At 34.3% G+C, this 20,854-nt stretch overlaps 1 protein-coding gene across 6 annotated transcripts in view; it reads right to left on the reverse strand.

Moving 5' to 3' along the window:
• Positions 1-405: 405 nt before the first annotated feature.
• Positions 406-20,854, reverse strand: part of FBXW7 (F-box and WD repeat domain containing 7) — a 219,646-nt gene continuing 199,197 nt past the window's right edge. For all 6 annotated transcript variants that reach the window (XR_011501963.1, XM_014868521.3, XM_070504910.1 and 3 more), the window contains 8 exons: positions 17,220-17,354; positions 12,412-12,535; positions 10,460-10,596; positions 9,055-9,168; positions 7,646-7,827; positions 5,185-5,410; positions 3,359-3,569; positions 406-2,307 (listed from right to left, as the gene is read on the reverse strand). Coding sequence is in view for 5 of the 6 variants with exons in the window: in XM_014868521.3 (XP_014724007.1) it covers positions 2,039-2,307; positions 3,359-3,569; positions 5,185-5,410; positions 7,646-7,827; positions 9,055-9,168; positions 10,460-10,596; positions 12,412-12,535; positions 17,220-17,354 (1,398 nt within the window). In the remaining variant the exon portion in view is untranslated. The remainder of the gene's footprint in view (positions 2,308-3,358; positions 3,570-5,184; positions 5,411-7,645; positions 7,828-9,054; positions 9,169-10,459; positions 10,597-12,411; positions 12,536-17,219; positions 17,355-20,854) is intronic.

Genomic DNA, 20,854 nt, shown 5'->3' on the forward strand with positions numbered 1-20,854 from the left:
ATGCTGGGAGCTTCAGAGATAACGCATAGACAATTCCTGGTGAGTTCTCAGTACGTGGTCAAATTTTAAAAATGAACTTTTTATAGAACTTATTTATAGAACTTTGTAGGTATCATAAGTTCTGTTACTCTCTGAGGGACCTGGATTCCATATTTACACATCCCAGTGTAATGCAGAGATAAGCACAATGGAGTGTCCTCCTTTATAGTCTAAGGAGATAAATGAAATTTGCATTTGCGACACATTATTCTTACCTTAGCTGTATAAAACAGGCCTGGAGGTACTGATTGCTGTCACCCTACAGGGAATGCAAAGAAACCAAGACTTTGCTATTTTAAATACTAGAGACAAACCCTAAATATTTATAATGAAGTATTATTACCTCAGTGGAAGAAACAGGCATACTAACATGAAAAAACACATTTTATTGCACTTAAGTTATAAGAAAATAAAATTTCTAAGTGAATCAAACCATAGACACAATCCCTTTAAAGGTTGTTTTCCTCCATCATGTCAGGTTGTTACATAACTAAAATTAACCAACTTGAATCTGATTGTTTTAAATCAGACTATAAATAAAACAAACAAAAAATAAACAGGAGGAGGAAAAAAAGATCGCCTAGGATACAGTGTTAAACCACTTTCACAGTTCAGCTTGAGTTGTGGCTCTTGGAGAATGAGGCAGCCATCGACTCTCATTCATCTCGTTCGTTTGCGTGTGACGCCTTTACTACAAAAACTGAGTCGTTTCTGCTTTGTCAGTTACTCAGAGCAATAAAACTGTAACAGTTGTTTTCCCAAATACTGTAAAACACTAAGACTGACCAGCAACTTTATTTTAATTTTGTGTTTTATATATTTTTAAAATATTTTGTCAGTTTTATTATGTACTTTCATCCATTCACCACAGCCCTCAAAAAGAAAAGTTTCTCCGCAGAACAGGCGCAATAGCTCTGTTCCAAGGAATGTGTTTTAATTTTTGCCCAGATAAAAGAAAATAAGCTTTGCACACACTCTCAATTCTTTACTTGCAGGCAAACTTCACTCTTTATTATCTGAAACTCTCCCATTCTCAGCCTCTTAGAGGCACAGATGGTTTAAGTTTCAGTGGCAAAAAGTCTTTTTTCCGTAACCAAACTAGAGCAAATTTGGAATTCAGTCTGGGACTAAAACGTCACAGCAGAAAAAAAATAAAAAAAAATAATTTGTTTTTTTCTTTCTTTCATTTAGCAGCATAAATAAGTTTGGCCACTGGGAGTACAGTACAGGGGTGGGACAACAATCCCATATTTGAAGACCTACTTCTAGCACCAGCATCAAGAATTAAATCCATCTCAGGACTCACAGAACCCAGGACAACTTGCCACCTTTGAGCAACATATGCACTGAAGAGTGTATGTGGAAGCGACAGTAAATAGATTAACAGAGGCTAATACTGTGATTGATTGACATTGGCAATGGTTGGCAAAAAAAAAAAAAAAAAAGCTTTTCATGATAACTGTACAAAAACAATTCACAGTAATTTTTCTTTTTAGCTTTTCCACTCCAGAAAAAATGACTTTTTGTTGCAGATGCTCTCTAATTAGAAAGTCAACCAGTACTTGTTTTGATGTTATTGCAGCTCCTTTCTAGGTCTCAGTGGTAAAAGAACAGGGTAGCGGAATCTGTAACGATGTTTCAGCATTAACACTGTCCAATGACCACTGGAGAAGAAAATAAAGAAATAATTGCACCTGGTTTGATTTAGAAAGTCTCATTTTGCAAAGCTGCCCTCAGTCAAAAGTGAAGCCTTTTATGTGATGAGACAGCGGACGCCTCTCTTGTCAGTTACGGTTTGTCATCTCTTCCTCTTTTCCTTCTTAGTCTGTAGGTCTTTTCACTCTGTTGCCCCAAGCCAACATCCTGCACCACTGAGAACAAGGGATTTTTTTCTTTTTTCTTTTCTTTTTTCTTTTTTTCTTTTTTTTCTTTTTTTGCAGGGGGAAGGGCAGGGAGTATATCGTCTACACATTTGGACAAAATTCATCTTTTCTGCTCTTCACTTCATGTCCACATCAAAGTCCAGCACCAGCAGCTTGGTTTCTTCAGTCCCATTCCGACTCCCAACCGCACACACCAGCTTTGTGTTTGAGGCTCTGATCCGCCACACAACTCCCCCACTCCCCCCACTTTCCAATGTGACTAGGTTTCGAATAAATTCACCCGTTTTCAAGTCCCATAGTTTAACAGTTCCATCATCTGAACTGGTAATTACAAAGTTCTTGTTGAACTGTAAACAGGTCACAGCGCTCTGATGCTTGTTGGGACCTAGGCAAAACCAGAGGAACTTAATTACTGGTTGGAAATCATGGCAAAGGGTTAGTTACGTTGTAATTTGCAGACTTCTACGTTAGAGCATATGATAAATGAAATACTTAAAATGCTGCATATTTAGAAACTGTGTTCTGAGTATTTTAGGATCAGTGGGGATGTAAGAAAATCGGGTAGGTATTTGTAACCAAAATGTTAATTTTCAAGAGTTCTGTCCCAGCAAGCGTGGTTAGCTACCAGGCACACATTTTTTCTGGCTGTGTGAATGAGAGCTTCTCTTGGTGATGATGTAGATAGATAGTCCAGCTTCTGCTGATGGACAAACGAGCATAAGAGATCGACTACCCTACCACTTTGAACCGACCAGTAGAAGGCAAAAGCTGAGTGGACACTATTTCAACACTCCGAGGAAGAGACAAAACCAATGAGTAATTAGCTGCAATACAGCCCACCAGATAGCCTCACTGAAAAAAACACTTTCTAAGGGCCATGACCAATAAAAAGAAGCTAATCATAACGTAAGAAGCTAACAGAGTTGTGCCTCATTTAATATTAGTGGCTTTCACACGTGTCTTTTTCTATGTTGGTGGGCACTATTATTCCTTCCCATCCTGGTTAAGCAGATGGTTAAGGGTCTAAGTTGAGGCCAAAGCAATTTTCTATCAGATTCTGGATTTTTTTCAGTAAGGTAGCTCTTTAATTTAAAATTAGACTACAAATTCAAAATAAAATGATGTCTCAAAAAAATAAAATGAGTGAGTCCTGTGATATGGCCAAGATCTTTCTTCATATTGTTCTTTAAGGTTAGGTAGAGTTAACTGTACAGGAAGTGATTAAGTAATTTTATATTAGAAACACCATTTCAAACACTTTCTCAAGGGTAGCCTAGTTCTGTCAAGTCAGAGTAGAAATGCTCATAAACTTATCCAAAATAAGCATTTTCATTTTGTATGAGGTTAATTCCTTTTGTGATACAAAAGCTCCCTATTTCTCCTCTAACAATTTCATTTTTAATGAACACAACGAAAGGTGGGTTGCCAATACCTACCTTGCAATGTTTGTAAACATTGTCCTGTTTTGATATCCCAGATTTTAACTGTAGAATCTGCATTCCCAGAGACAAGAATATTGTCTTTGAGTTCCATTCCACTTGTTAACGACTGGTGTCCTGTTAACGTGTGAATGCAATTCCCTGTCTCCACATCCCAAACTCGGATTGATGTATCAAGAGATCCACTCACCACATGGATGCCATCAAACTACAATAGACACAGTTTATTAGACTAGAAGTGTAGACGTCCTTGATATTATTTATTGGCCTTAATCCTAATGGGGGAGAAGAGTAGAGCATGGGAAATGGGTAATGCCAAGACTAAAATGAGGTACTAGGATAAAGCACATGTAATCAAGCAACTCTACAGTGCATGTTCTCAGAAGTTTCTATCAGAAATGCTAATTTTCTGTGGCCAGTGGCTTCAACTAGATGCAAAAACAAGTAAAAAGAAAATAAACATCTAAAATGGATATACTATTTTCAGATCATCAGGCCATACTTAGTAGCTACATATCATGGATGATTCAATAAGGATTGTCATTTGAGTTTTACTTCCCAATAGGAAGTTGAGACTATTAACAGAGCTTGTGACAAAGGGCCCCATGCTTATCAACAACTACGGCATGAAAAGGGCTAGAGTTAACTTTCATGATATTTAAAAGTAAGTCCCATTAAAAACCATATATAAGATAAAAATTTCATTTACAAGAACTTAAGGCTAATGAGTAAATATGTCAACAGGTAATTCTATCTGGGATTAGAAGAGTGGGCATTTTTGATAATGAAAGCTAACTACAGAGCACCTCTTCTTCAGCTTCCCAGCTGTACCAAAAGTCAATAAAGAGCAATTCCCAGAAGATCTATAATAATGTTGCTACCCCTCTTCTCCATCTAATGGTTTATTTAAATGAGAATATTATATTCATTAAGGTTCTGAGCATATCACAAAATATAAAAACAACTGCAGCCAATTCCCTCCTCCAAATTCATAACTTTCTCTAAGTTAACAGACATCTTTATTATATATCAACATTTCATGACATAGACAGTATTCCATCAATTAAGAAACAAAAACCCCCAAAACAGAACCGTCAGCACTGGGATGATGAATGAAGTTGCTGATCACTAATGGGCAGTAACTGGTAAACATAAGTAATAGGAAATATTTTCAAATTGGAAATGCTATTTTTCAGAAAATGAAACAACATTCCTTTTCTAAACTTGCTATTAATGTAGTTATTTATCTCAAAATACAGCAATCTATTCAAGGATCTCAGGTTCAAAATGTAAACAACAACAAAAAATCAGTTGAGTCAAATTTACTTCTTTATGACTACATATCAGTAGGCCTGGAATGGTAAAGCAGCTTTACGCAGAAAGGCTCCACTTCCACTTTGAATGGGGATGGAATCACAATTACATGGTCTGTCAACTTTCAGCTATCAAGGCAAAGGGGCAGCTTTTGGCCAAATTAATCCTTTGCTAAGGAGTTTATTAAAATCCGGGTTATTCTCCTATGAGACTATCTACCCATTAATTAATATAGCAAATCTTAGGGCTCTGAAGTCTCAGGTTCCAAGACAAATATTTGTATTTTAGATGGAAAATGGATCCCAGAAAAATTGAAACCAATCATTTAAATAATTTAAAAATTTATGCTTTCTTCATGCCAATTTTAAAGTATATGTAAACAGTAGGATAATTTGATTCGCCTTTTCTGGACTGTATGGGATCAGCAATTGGACAATGATTATCTGACTAAAACAATTTTATGATTCATCAGTAGAGCATCTAAGGGATAGGCAGATACGATCTCTTACCTGTAATGAATAGACTCTATTAGTATGCCCCTGCAACGTGTGTAGACAGGTCTCAGTCTCTGGATCCCACACCTTCACCATAAAATCATATGCTCCACTAACAACCCTCCTGCCATCATATTGAACACAGCGGACCGCTGCTACGTGACCCATCAAAACATGTAAACACTGGCCTGTCTCAATATCCCAAACCCTAAGAGTGGCATCTCGAGAACCGCTAACAACTCTGTAGGGGGGAAAACAGAAAAAAAATGTATCAGAATGTTTAATAACATGAAAAAACATAAAGTCAGTGCTTATTAAACTTATTTTTTTATTTTCTTAAGCAGGAACGCCTGTTTTCAAAAGAAATCCTATGTAATACCTTGATATTGATAGAAATATACAAAAGCTGAGTTACTGGGATTGGGATGGGAAGTTGGGAAGCCTAGAATTCTGCCTGTATAGTTAGTTCCCTCACCTATGAGGGATTGAGTAGCACCTTGTGGTTCTGTGGAACAGTTTGAAAACTACTGTGTTGTATTTAAAGCAGCAGCAGCAGCAGCCAGCTCTAAATACATACAATAAGATCTTGCTTTTAGAAATAAAGTGCTAATGTGAACAATATGTACAAAATGTTAATTGGGAAACTCAGGGTAGCAGTATTTTGCAAATTTTAAATTTTCTTCTTTATTCTTTCTGGGATTTCACAAAATTTTAATTATGAACATGTATTCCCTTTGCGATTAGGAAAAAATTCAATAAAGGTTATTCAACAAAACAAATTAGAATTTGGAATTTAAACAGCCAAAGATAGGTACTTTATACCATATATTCTGGTAAAATTAACCAGTTGAAGACATGTCCTCAAAAAAAGGCTGCATATGTTTATATTTAAAAACATTCAATAGGCTTTGGGGGCATTAAGATATACAGATTTTAGAAGATACACATGTAGAGGCAACAGAAAACCCTTAAAAATTTGGCTCAATATTATTAAAATTATACTTTTCTAAAGACAAGAGTGATACAAATACTGTACTGCAATCACTGGATCACAAAGAAGAGTAGAAAACTCAGGTATCTTTATGTCATTCCTAAGAGATAAAGAAAGGCCACAGTTTCCACATTTGGAAGAGTAGAAAATGGAAGCACTGAGAGATTTAAATCAGAACATAAGGGAAACTGAAATGCAAGGTCTCTTGATGCCAATCCCCCAAATTTTAATAGTAGGACACAGTGTTCAAAGTAGATTCAAATTACAGATGAAAAGGTACTTTTCTTCCCATATTGCAAATCTAGTGTGCTATCTGCTTAATGTAATGGCTCTTAATAAAGAAGATGCTTTGGACAGAATTAAAGGTAAAGACTAGAGTGGATTCACTGTAAGGACCCTTCAAAGAGACTTTTTTTGGACAAATTAAGTAGAAATCACATTTGTTTAACAGGGGTACCATGAAGACATGCCAAGAGAAGACGGAAAGGACTTTGACAGGAGGGCTTTGTAAGGAGCACATAAAAGCAACAGCAAAGTCAGAGAAGAAAAAGGCAAGTAGTCTGGTTTGGCTGAAACCGTTTTGAAAACTGGATTGAGGATTTCTTCCTTAATTCAGTAAGCAACAGAAGGCTCCCAAAGGGCAGCGATGCTATCATAATTAAAAGAGTATTCTCTGTCAGCTGGGCAAAAGCTGAGAAGACCAAGTTTGAAAGCTATGTCAATAGTTCAGATGATAGGTAACAAGAGAAACAATTAAAACCCACAGGGCTGGCCCAGTGGTGCAGAGGTTAGGATCGCATGTTCTGCTCCTCAGTGGCCCAGGGTTCGGATCCCAGTTGCGGACATGGCACCACTTGGCAAGCCATGCTGTGGCAGGCGTCCCACGTATAAAGCAGAAGAAGATGGGCATGGATGTTAGCTCAGGGCCATTCTTCCTCAGCAAAAAGAGGAAGGATTGGCAGTAGTTAGCTCAGGGCTAATCTTCCTTGGAAAAAAAAAAATACCCCACAGGCTTCAGCTTTTGCCTAGATATAGGGGATACGATGTAGTGGGGGTAGGGTGGTAAATAAAGACTCAGAGGCATGAAGCCTGAATAACTGAATTTGTCCCACTAGCAGAAATATGAATATCAACAAAAAGAGAAAATAATTTTTTTGAATATGATGACTCATCAAAGATGTAGAACAATAAAGTAAGGTGTCATTCAAGACTAGAGAGTAAAGAGTTTCAAGGAGGAAGCCAACAACACTATTAAATGAGGAAGGAAATTTAAAGACAACCTCCCAATTTTAAGCCGATACACCACTGTTTTCCTAGTATAGAAACATCTAAGAAGTCTAATAATTATAGTCTAATTGAAGAGCACATTATCACTCTCTCTCTACTATACACAATAAGTATTATACAAGCTGAATTCTACACAAAAGGCCCCAAATTCACAAGTAACAGAGGATAATTTCCAACCACTACAGGATATTCCCTTACCTTTTTTCATGGAGATGCATACAACGTACAGTGGAAGTATGCCCATATAAGGTATGTATACATTCTCCAGTCTCTGCATTCCATACTTTGAGAGTCCGATCTGTAGATCCACTAATGATGATGTTGTCTCTCATCTGTGATGACCATACTCCACCTGTGTGTCCCACTAATGTCCTCAGACACTAGAAAAACACTTAAGATGATTACTTTTGGGTAGAAAGGAAAATGATTTAAATAGCATTTAAGTAGCTCATTAAAATTTGGAGTAAAGTTATTTACTCAACTTGATTGTTTGGTGTATCAGAAAATAATCTTTCACATCAATATAACATAATCCTATCAATATTTATTGCTTTGTTTATTCAGTAGCATTACATACTATAGACATACACACAATTTAGGAACAGTATGTAGAAAGTAAACATTTCTCATGAAAGTATGACAGCTCCAGCCTGGCCTCTTTGATGAAAAAATACTAAAATTGCAACTTGGTTTCTTCCATGGGAATGGATTCAATGAAAGAATGCCAACAGTGTTGGGTGTGGCTACATACCACATCTCATCTGAATCTGCCCCAAGGCAGTAGTTAGGAGCCAGGCAAGGTACTTCTAGACAAGTAAAGACAGACATTAAAACCCTGAAATAAATCCAAAACTAATATTACACTATGGAAATATTAAGCTGCTTTTAAAAATTTTAATATCTGACTTGGAATATTTAGAAGATTCTTGCCCAAGAATCAACATGCTATAAGACATCTTAAAAGACATAAGATATTTTCCCTCATACTTTCCTCTATTAGTTTTTAGATCAATTACTTAATTTATAAAAATATTCTCCATTGGACAGATATAAAATAAGCATTCACTAGAGAAACTTTAAAGTATAATACTGCATGCAGTGGAACTGATTCTTGGACTGCTTTCTTCCAATTCCTATTAAATGCCTAGTCTGCTTAAATTCCATCTCACAAGGCTTGAGATAAGTCTAAATTAACACGATTTATTTAACTTCTAAATTATAGGTGGGTTATCAACAAAGTGGTTTCACAAGGTAAAATAAATATCCCTGAATCATAGTTTTGAGAAAGATTCAAACATTAAAAAGAAAGGAGATATAACTTAGATGGTTAAGTGGGAAAATTAAGCCAAGAAAAAGATAAAGCAATCTTAAAATAGCTAAGTCACAAAGATAGATGAACTATTTAAATGAAGAAGAAACCAATGACGTCCCTCTCATGAGAAACATAATCTTCATTGCAAGGGAAAAGCTAAATTAGAAGCTCTGGTATTTGCTATTGAAATAAGCTCGGGGCAAAAAGGAATCCTTGTTTTCCTTTCACTGGCCGATCCTTGCAAAGACACACACAAAATGGCGACTTTGTGAAGTAGAGAAAGAAGTAAACTTACTTTTCCTGTGACTGCTGACCAAACTTTTAAAGTGTTGTCATCAGAACCACTAACTATTCGGTTACCACAAAACTGTAAGCATGTGATCACATGATCATCATGTCCTTTCAGCACCTACAAGATAGATAAATAGATTAGAAATATGTTATTAAATTACGTTTTTTAAAATACTGGTAAAAAGAAAAATGAAGTCATAAATAGGAACAGTAATCTGTAGCCTATTTATAAAATTAAAATTTATATATAATGTGAAGCATCATCCTTTCTGGCTGATGAATAAGTATTAAACATTTTATAATTATCTATTTTATCTGTTTACACCAAAAGAACATGCATCTAAGTTTTGCCTATTTCTTTTTTTTGCTGAGGAAGATTCACCCTGAGTTAACAACTGTTGCCAGTTTTCCTCTATTTTGTATGTGGGCCACCACCACAGCAGGGTCACTGAGTGATGTAGGTCCATGCCCAGGAAATGAACCCAGGCTGCCAAAGTGGAGTACACCAAACCTAACCACTAGACCACCGGGGCTGGCCCTAAGTTTTGCAATTTTGACCCACACAACAAAAGCACCTACTAACTAGAAAGATAAGAGTAACAATAATTACCAACTTTTTCAACTTAAAACCAAAAAAGCCTGCCATAATGTATACATATTAATACAACAGTGTCTCCCCAAATTGCTTTTTTCCAGTTGTAAAGACATATGTAAGAATTTCAAGGATTTTTGCCAATCTTTATATACTTGAAATGTTATAAGACAGAAAACCAAAATTATGCTTAAATTTACAAAAATAAAACACACACAAGTCAACAAAAAATAAACAAAATAAATAAAACATGGACACTTCTCAAAAATTCATGTTTGAACTATGTGGTCAGAGAGGGAGCAAATTCCTAAGTAGAATGTCTATGACACAAAATTCAACAGGATAGCCAGAAATTTTCATTTACATAAGATAGAACAACACGCAATTCAACTCATCTTTTATTCAAGTGAAATTAGTTGTCAGACTAGAGAAATTAGCAATACAGTCATGTGCTGCTTAACAACAGGATGGATTCTAAGAAATGTATCATTTGGCGACTGCGTTGTCGTGCGAATATCATAGAGTACACTTACACAAGCCTAGATAGTATAGCCTACTACACACCTAGGCTATATGGTACTAATCTTATGGAACCACCACCGTCATATATGTGGTCTGTCATTGACTGAAATGTCATTATGTGGCGCATGACTGTAAAGGAATATTGTCAGTTACACTTTTAGTTATTTTAATATATACTGTTTTCTTTCTACAGGAGATAGGTGTCAAGTTATACTGGTTGCCAAGAAGTGAAAGAGTACATTAGGTATTAACGCTGATTAATGGTTTCTGTTACATTGTCCAAGAGTTCAGTTACCTTAGGAGATTTGAGTTCTCCTCGCCTCCAGTTAGTATCAATTCTGTGCTGTCTGATGTATGCACTTTTCCATGGACTGTGTATGAAACCTGGTTTTATTACTTTTCTTCTTTTGATGTGCAATGGTTCATCAATACCTAAAGTTTTAAAGAGTTAAAGAGTATAACTGCCTTCACCAATAACAATTACACATTTTATAATGTACCTCATTTTTCCATATGCTCAAAATCACCAAAATGCATGACACTGTCCAATTTCTAATGCTGTTGCTACAAAACAATAATGTAAAGTTTGCATTCTGTATGGTATGTTTTCAGATCGACTATTTCATTTCTTTCTCAAAATGATTCTGTGAAGTGTTGGTGGGGACATGCAGAAACTGGAACTCATGTGGAATGCGTGTGGGAATATAAAATGGCGTAGCTACTGTGGAAAATAGTATGGTGGTCCCTCCAAAAAATTAAAACAGAATTATGATATGATCCAGCAATTCCACTTCTGGGACACCCAGAAGAATTGAAAGCAGAGATTTGAACAGATATTTGTAACCCACATTCATAGCAGCATTATTTCTAATAGCCAAAAGGTGGAAGCAACCTAAATGTCCATCAATGGATGAATGGATAAACAAAATCTGATATGTACATACAATGGAATAATATTAAGCCTTAATGAAGACAAAATTCTGACACACGCTAAGCGGAAGCCTTGAAGACATTATGCTAAGTGAAATAAGCCAGTCACAAAAAGACAAACACTGTATGATTCCACTTTTATGAGAGACCTAGAATAGTCAAATTCATAGAGAAAACAGAATGGTAGTTGCCAGGGGCTGCAGGGAGGAGGAATAGGGAGTTATTGTTAAATGGGTATAGAGTTGCAGCTGGGGAAGATAAAAAAGTTGTGGAGATGGATGGTGGTGACGGGTTCACAACAATGTGAATGTAAATAATGCAACTGAACTTTACACTTAAAAATAGTTAAAATGATAAATTCTATGTTATGTATATGTTACCACAATTTTTAAAAAAGTCATTAAACTAATGCTTCTCTGAGAGAACATAAGGCAGGGATGATTAATCACACTTTATGTGGACAGACACTTGAGAAGAGAAGGTTTCATTGACTAGTCCAGGCCACAGACGAGGTAGAGGCAGGATTAGAAACCAAGTATCCTGGATCTTCACCTCGAAGTTTCACTAACCACCAGTGTTCCCTATTCAACTATGACCTCCATGAAGGGCAAGATAACCTATGGAGTATCTGTCTCATGCTCCATGATTCTTTCTCAAAAATTTTGCTTGTCAGAGGCAAATAATATTTTTACCTATTTTCAAAAAATATTATTTTCCTAGATGCCGGCTGGAAAAAAAATATCCTTTCTTAAATTAATATGCATGATACCTACTCCTCAACTAAGAAAGGGGATTTTTTTTTTTTAACAGGTTTTAAGAACATAAGCTCCATGATGGGAAGAAAATGCAAGTTCACTATTATGTCTCCAGAATTTAAGAATGTTCAGCTCATAGGAGGTGTTTCACAAATATCTGCAGAAGAAATGAATAGAATATGGAATAGTTGAGTATTTTATTGCTAATAAAATTTTTGGGTTTCCTTTGAGTTTCCTCATCTTGACTTTTCCATTGTTTACTAATTCTGCTAGAGATTGGGAAGCAAATCGGATATATTTGCTATTAGTTACAGTACTCATTAAAGGAGTCAGCTGCAAGATTTGGTTCATTTGAATGTGTGGAATAACCTGTGGGCTTTACATAAGTAGGTGAATGTAAATGAAGACTCATTCTTGATTCTCTGATAGGCTGTCAAAATTTTCTTTTCATTTATTTACCACTTTATTCTACTTACACATAAAACTAATTACTTTCATGTTTTCAGAATCACTTTGCTTTTTCAAAGTACAAACATTTTCTCTATGTGATTTTGAACCTTACCCTCTTCTTTGCATTTCTCTCTCCAGAGAAGGTTATCTTCAGCCAAAATTCTCCAGTAGCGACATGTCTGAGCCGCTTGTAGCAGGTCTTTGGGTTCCAGGAATGAAAGCACATAAAGCGCCAGCTATAAAAAGGAAAAGTATAGTATACCCATATTTAAAAAAACTTTTGATAAAAACAATGTTAATTATTCTCTATAGGATAAAGTACTTATAGATGTTATTTAATTCTACATTCTAATTTCTAAAATTATGAAAGGCAGCACATTCTAATATTCAGTCTTAACAAATATATACCAGATTTTAAAAACCCAAACACTCCATTGGTTTTTATGAACCTTAGTCCACTAACTCCTCACCTCTTCTGCCTCTGCTCTTGCCTTTCCTCTGTGAGCCTCAATTCAATATTCTACTATTTATTTATTAGTTGTTTAAATTTGTCTTTTTCTCTCCCCACTACAATGTAAATTCACTGAAGACAGGACTTAAGAGAAAAAATTAGATTTCTATATATTCTGTGTGGTATGATTTCAGATCACTCCTGATAGAGGTAATTAATAGTGCTTTATCACATCAAAGCGTTTATTATCACAATGATGAACCTTTCCAAATTTACATTCTTTACTTTAAATGACAAAAGGGGACAATTATTAAACCACTCCATAGACATAGAAAGTAACTGGGTTCTAATTCCTTTACATTGCTTATGGGGCTTCTCTTGACGGGCCAGACAGTTGTATATTTGAGTTAGCTCTTTGGTATACCGTTGATTTTAAAATTTTGTTTCCAGAATGTGCAAATCATCAATTATTTTTTCAGTGTGTAAAATCAATTCAAATAAATAAGAGGAAAGAGAAGAAAAAGGGGAATGATAGCTTCTGAGTATGCTTACTCAATTAGCCTCACAAATCACATAAACATTTAAATTATGATATTAGGACAAAAATGATCTAAACAGGGCAATAAAGTTTAGTTTTCATATAAATTAAATTACAAGGATTAAAACAAACTATCACTTAAAGGGTCAAGGTTCATATGGGGATAAAAGCATAATTTCAATTACTTTTTGATGCTAAACAGGAATTACATGATATAAATTATGCTTTTCCAATGACTTTATATAGAGAGAGTTCATTATTACTCTCATATTTAAGAGAACATTCTATATAGAAAGTTCTTTAACCAGTCAGTATTCAATTTAACACTACTATTGACAAATGACAGTCAAAATCTTTTTGTGGAATAATTATTTTTGGTCTATCAGAGAAGACCATTCAGTATCACATATAGAAACTGAGTCATTTAAAATAAAAAGGCATAAGTATATTCACTAATCTATGTATATGCATCTCCATACATACAGATATATAAATATACACATACATATGTATCTCAACATTGTATTTTTTTTAATGGATACTCCATAAGCCGCTTAATTTTAAAATTATCAATTAATCAAAACCTGGGCAAGGTTGCTTAGTGTCAGTTTAACAGTAATGTGATAATAACATATTATTAATCTTCTATGTGAAATTGATATTTAGCACAGAAATTATTAGGCACAAAGTTGTGTTTGTGGAAGAGATGCTATTTAATGCCCAAGATATTTAGAATAGTCATATGAAAAAGTCTATTCTTTACTTTAGTGATCCAGCTAAAGTAGAAATCTAGTAATCTACAGAAACACTAAATGGATCTTAAAGGCTAGAAAACAAATCCAGAGCAGCTTAGATTTCAAAAGTACATCCCAAAATCAACAGGTAAAATTTCCTTCATTACTGCTGATTAGGAGATCTAGCCTAGTGTCTGCTTGCTTTAGACAAATGTAAAGAAACACTCAGGTGCCAAAGAAAGTTGAAGTACTAACTCCACAGGTAACTGGCACACTTTCCTTTAAAATAGCAAAGGCCCTAAGTCAACCATGGACTTCAACTTATTAACTGTTTGTCTATTCCATCAGAACATCTAGGTATTACAGAAAATACACAAGGCAAAATAGAAAAAATGAAAAAGAAAATCAGAACCAGGAAAAATATAAACCAGAAAAGAAGGTTTAAACCAGGGAAAAGTAGAATACAGATATGCTGGCAACAATATCTTACGTGGTTTTTGAATTAAACTGCCAAGCAAAGAGGGAACAGCAACTAGTTACACAATTCTTAGATGTATTATGGGGAAGGATATCAGTTCTTCAAAGGAAGCAAGATTTTGTCGTGTGGGGTTCCTTACGAGGGTTAGAGAATGGACATTGTCCCAAACTACATCTCTCCAACACCACAGGAGGGGTTATAGGTTTCTTGCAGCCAAGTCAAATGGTTAGCTAATGCAATTTTCTATTAATTTGTTTTAAAGGTAAAATCTAGATTAGTAATTCTTCCTACAGACTACTTCCACCAGACGGAAGCTCTTAAGCTGAAAATCTATTTTGGATAATTACCTTTTCCTTGCCCAAACTTGTCATTTCGGTGAGAGTTGCTATTTTTTGGTTTTTTTCTATAACTTACATAAAAGATGATTATATTATACTTAAAAGGCAGCTAATATGTTCCTAGAATTGCTCTATTTCAGTGGACTGAACTAGTGAAACGAAAAAGAATAAAGAAAATGTTGACTGACCCTATGTTAAGAATTTAGGTTTCATTCTAGATCATCTACTATATCACTATGTGTTTCTTGGTATTTACTTATAAAATAAGGATAATGCTGTTTATCATAAGCCTCTCATGTGAGGCTAGTGAGATTTTTGTCAATGTATTTGAGATTAATAAACAAATGTTGGTAAAGAGTTTTGAGATCTGTTGAAAGGAATTATAAAAAAATTACAAGTCCATTTCCTGACATGAAGGTAATAATGTTTTAAATAATGAAAGTGCTTAGTCTCCAATAAGATCATGTTAGTTACTTCAAGGACTTAGATCTATACCATTATTTTTCCACATATAAAGTAAAGTACTTTTCAAAACAGGAAGCTTTTTTTCTAGTAGTTAAAAACAGGGACACAACTAGAAGGACCCACAACTAAAATATACAACTACGTACTGGGGGGACTTGGGGAGATAAAACCAGAGGAAAAAAAAAAAAAAAGATTGGCAACAGTTGTTAGGTGCCAATCTTTACCAAAAAAAACCAGGGAAGATACAGATGATATGCTGAGCCAGGGCTCACTCACTCCTTCTCCTGTCTAGCCTGACTTCTCTTCCCTCAGGCAATCTTTAAAAGAACACTTAATCCAAGAAAATTTGTATTGCATTTACCCTGTTATTGATAATTTGTGATTAATTCTTAGACTCTTAAAAATATTTTCATATTTTTCTAATTTTAAATCACATTTTTGTGTGTTAAGAAGCTACTGTGGAAATCCAAATAGAGCAAAAACAAAACAAAACACTTACCATTTTTCGAGATAAGGGGACAAACTAGAGAAAGTCTATATTTTAACAAAAATACTACCTTCTAAATATCAAGGGAAATCATGAAGAATATATCATAGGCAAATAAATTCACTTTCAGTCAAATGCTTATAAGTGCTTCCTATTATTAACGTCTTTCTGGAAGCAAAGAGAGCTTATGTCACTTTCATAAGCCAAATCTATTCAAAGGGTTCAGTTTTAGAATGAGCCAGCAAGAATAAAAAAATTTTTTCTGGGACAATGTCATTTTTAAAATCATCCTAAAGAAAAAACATTTCAGGAAAAGAGTTTTTTTTTTGCTTTGCTCTTTCCCAGAGTCATGCTTAGTTTTATACATTAAATATGATGAAACTATTTTATTCACATTCAATGTGAAATTATTACTCAGACTGTCTTTAATACCCTTAGGATATTTAGAATGGTTATCTGAAAAAAAATCAACTTTTCTTTGCAAATTTGAAATTTTAGGATCATTTGCAATGGTATATTAGTATTATATATCATCTTCTAAACTCACAAATAATTAGTAGCAAATATATAATTTGTGAAAATATAAATCATAGTAACATTGATTATTTAATGTTACATTATTTCTGTTTGCTGACAAAACGAAACTATGCAGCCTATAACATCAATAAAAGAACTACATCTAAAATATGCCTCATTTATACAGTCAAGAATGCCCATACAATCACAATCATTCTATGATAAAAAATCATAGATCTTTTATTTTATATAAAGATATAAAAACAAAAGGGCATAAATAATTTCAAGAGAAATGCTATCATAATGTAACTGTAATGGGAAATCTGTGCTTACGGATGTGTATGTGTAATGGGGGCAAGAAGGGGGATGATTAGTAGGAAAAGATATACATGTGTAATTCATTATATTTCAAAATAATTACACAACATAAGTTACAGAGAACTACAATTCAATATCATAAAAATTTGAACTACAATTCAATCATAAAACTATAGTCTCTAAGGGATTTAGGATAAAGAAACAACAAAATAAGAAACAATTACTATATTAATAAAATCAGAATTAAAAAAGAAATCTAATTCCATAATGAATATATCAAGACAAATAAACGTTGGTCTTCAAACAACTTGGGAAAAAAATCTTGGTATAGACAATCAAATTAATGAAACTCAATAGCTTATTCTCATATATGACTTATTCCAGTGGTGGGAAAAGTCATTTAGTCCATAAGTATACTTTAATCTGAAAATTAAGTGACGACAGCTTGTCATTTACAGCCCTCTTCAACACTAATTAAGAGTGTTAAACTGACAAAACTGAATACCATAATTAGCATGACAATGTTTAAAGGTGGTAGCTGTTGAGTAATGTTTTCAAATACCACCCAATGAAGAATACAACTGATAATGCTTACCTCTTTAGGGAGCAAGGAAATGAAGTCTCGTTGAAACTGGGGTTCTATCACTTGCATCATATGTTTTACTTGGGTTGGTTCACAACTATCAATAAGTTCATCTAAAGCAAGCAATTTTTCTGGTCCACTCCAGCTCTATCAAAGAGGAATTAGAAATTTTCATTATTTTAATAGATGTCTCAAATTATGAATTCATAAAGGAAAATCCACATCTACAGACAACATAAAAGGTGGCTGCTTATGCTGACATTTTCTCCAGAAGGCACTGAAGTGATAATCATTTAGCCTCATCAAGCTTACTAGCTACCTTTATTTTGTAAAAGCTTTAAAAAATGTCATGCTTTTGATAGAAAAATATTTTTGCACTACATTACAATTGTTACATGTTCATCTACCACCAAGATACTGGTTGAATTTTGGGGAAACCAAAATTTTATTCAGAAACATCAATTTCGGTTACTGTGTAAATAGGGGATTTTGACAGATGATTTTCCTTTCTCTTCATTCTTTCTAGTGGGCATCATAAAACGTGATGGTTTTAATAAGGCACTCATCTGAGAGTTAGGAGATTGGCAGCATCATTTAGAGAAAAACTAATAACTGGACACACTGCACATCTGATGAGTGTCTTCCACAAATTAAAAGGGCTTTAATTTATGTGAAAATAATTTCAGATAAAAAATAGCAAACAAAAGAAAATACTAGCTAACTTAGTAGCAAAATTCAAATATGAACAAAGACTAAAAGAGGGTAAGAAATATACTATGGAAAAACAAAAACACATACTTATACTTCAAAAGTACAAGCTCTTTTAAACCACGCTAGGGGATTATTTAAAATCTTTTTTTTTTCCACTGAGGAACACCTGCACAGAAAAGCCATGTGAATAATTTAAAATGTGAGAATTTCCCCTCACAATAATCATGTTAAACATTTAAATAACCTTGTAATACTTAAGTGAAAGAATATCCTTGAGCAGTCTGATTTAAGTACCTTTGTGAATTATTATGTCCATTTTGGAAGTGGGTGAAGAGAGAACAATAGGTGAGGTTTTGAGCTAGAAAGATCTGGATTTTGACATTCCATTTCTTGCTCAAACTAGGAACCTGGATTTTTAACATGTGAAATAGATAATAATTGAAAACTGAGATATATTGAGGATACAGGAAGACTTATTTAGAATACTTTTAAAAGTATTTCTTGAAGTACTCATCCCTTTAGAATCTACAAGGAACTTCATATCTCCTTTCCTATCATGAAGCGTAGATGATGGCAATACTGTCACATATTTCAGTAGTACTTCCATAGCACTTGTCACGTTTTCTCATTTAATGATCACAAAAATCCTCATTTTATCATCAAATAAGATGAAACACAGGCTTGTCCTTAACACATATGTTGTGTTCTTTTCTTTTACTTCTGTATATACACATATCCAGAACATTCTTCTCGAGTACTCACCTTGAATTCTTTTTGGTTAGGGTGAAGATTTATAAATAGAAGTTAAAAATACTCACATATATGTATATGTACACACACGACCAATTAAAAGCAATTAATTTGAAGTTTGATTGTTTTATTCAGTTTCCCTCATGCAGCTTCAAATCCTGGTTCAAAACTTACCTCTTTGACAAAACTTACATTGATCAATCTCCATTCATCTCTGATCATTTAGTATCAATACTGTAAACTCTGATTTACTGATTTATATTTCTCAAAGGATTTGAGGTGGGTTTTTATAATCTGTTGTTCCTCTCCATCTACAGAATAAGGATTCATGGACACGCTCATTTTGGGTGATGGATAACTATGCTGACTTGATTCAAATGCAGCTTTAATTAAGTCACTTGATAGGATAATTTTAATGTAAACTTCTTAATCTCCTTTGCATATATGAATACCTGCTTTAAAAATATTTTTGGAAGTACTTATGGTTAAATTTTGATATAAAGATAAAGATATCTTATGCAATCTTCTATAGCAAAAAGACAGTGAAAAACTTTTCAACATATTACTACTCTGTAAACCTTACATATTTATTATATTAAGTTACTATGAATATTTCTAATTTAAAGTAAGATACATGTTTAATGTTTTCTTTCAGTTAATGTACCATTACTGTTTTTTAAAAAGAAAGGAATAGAAAAATATCAATACATGGTATATAACTGCGGATAGATGGAAAAATATCTTTTTATCAAGGATGTTAGGGGATAGGGTGTAGAATGAAAAAAGCCAAAATACAAGATAAATAAATAAGTCAGATCCTAGGTAAATGTTAGGAACTATGTCAAAATTTCTGTGTATTTAAGGCAAAGTCCATGACAAAAATTATGCCTGTATAACAAAATGCTCATAAGACTCTAAATAATATTTTAATTTTGTTTCAAATAATATTTTATTTAACAAGTCAAATAAAATCAAAATTATATCTATTTAAATTATGCATACATTCAGCAGATGTTACTTTGTGACATTTTATTGAAAAGTATACCACTGACAAAGATTAGTAGCATAAGCTGTAAACTACATAGTGAATGAGACTGTTTCCACTGACTATACACAGTCAATGGTCTAATTACTTAAAATCATCTCTTATATGGTTCCAGCAAAGGTCTAGACCGTACAGGTAGCTTTCCTCTCTCCAGCCTGGATTTCTTCTCTGAACTCCAGACCTGTATGTAAAATTGCTTACTCAACATGTATTCTTGGATATGTAATAGAAATTTGGCATGTCAGTGATCTTTCTTTTCAAATATGCATGTCCATAATCCTCCCTATTTCAGCAAAATGTAACTCCATTCTATTAGTCACTCAGGCCAAAAACTCTGGAGTTATCCCTGACACCCTCACTCTCACCCAGAACCTCACAGAACCCAGCTGGTTCTGAGGCATCAATGAATTCTAAGGCCTTAAACTTCAAAATATATCCAGAATCTGACCATTATTACATTGTTCTAAGCTGCTGTTATTGTCACCTGGATTATCCCTATGACCTCTTACCCGGTCTCCCAGCTTCCAGTCTTCGCCCTCCTCGTTCCATTCTCCATAAACTAGTCAGAGTAGCACTGCTAAAAGTCACTCACTCTTCTGTTTCTAGTGGCTTCCAACTTCACTCAAAGTAAAAACCAAAGTCTAGGTTGGTCTACAAGGTTCTAATTTCCTATTCCTTTCCTTCTCATTTACTGTGCTTTAGCCACAGACACTCTTTCGTGCCTCAAACACACCAAGCATGCTCTGCTTCAGAGCCTTTTCACCTGGAACATTCTTTTCCTAGATACTCACATGGCTTGCTTCCATACTTCCTTCACTGAGACCTTCTCTGGGCAATCATTCTAAAATTGCAAACCAGTTCCAAACTCCCCAACCCCAACCCGCTCCTGACTACAACGTAATTCTAAGAAAAAGAGTTTTTTGTCTGTTTTGTTCACTACTGTATCTCAGATCCAAAGTAGGGCGTAGCACCTGACAGGTGCTCAATAAATATTTGTTGAATAAATGAATGAACTCCCAAAGAGTCAGGAAATATTGCCCCAAAGCTATCTCAAAACTGTCTCTAAAGAGTGTTTCTAGTCTTCATATTTGATGGTATCACTAGGACTTGCTTGTCTAGTCTGGTTCCAAATTTTGTATAC

This window comes from Equus asinus, chromosome 3 (assembly GCF_041296235.1).
Source record: "Equus asinus isolate D_3611 breed Donkey chromosome 3, EquAss-T2T_v2, whole genome shotgun sequence".
In the NCBI taxonomy this organism is placed as follows: Eukaryota; Metazoa; Chordata; class Mammalia; order Perissodactyla; family Equidae; genus Equus; species Equus asinus.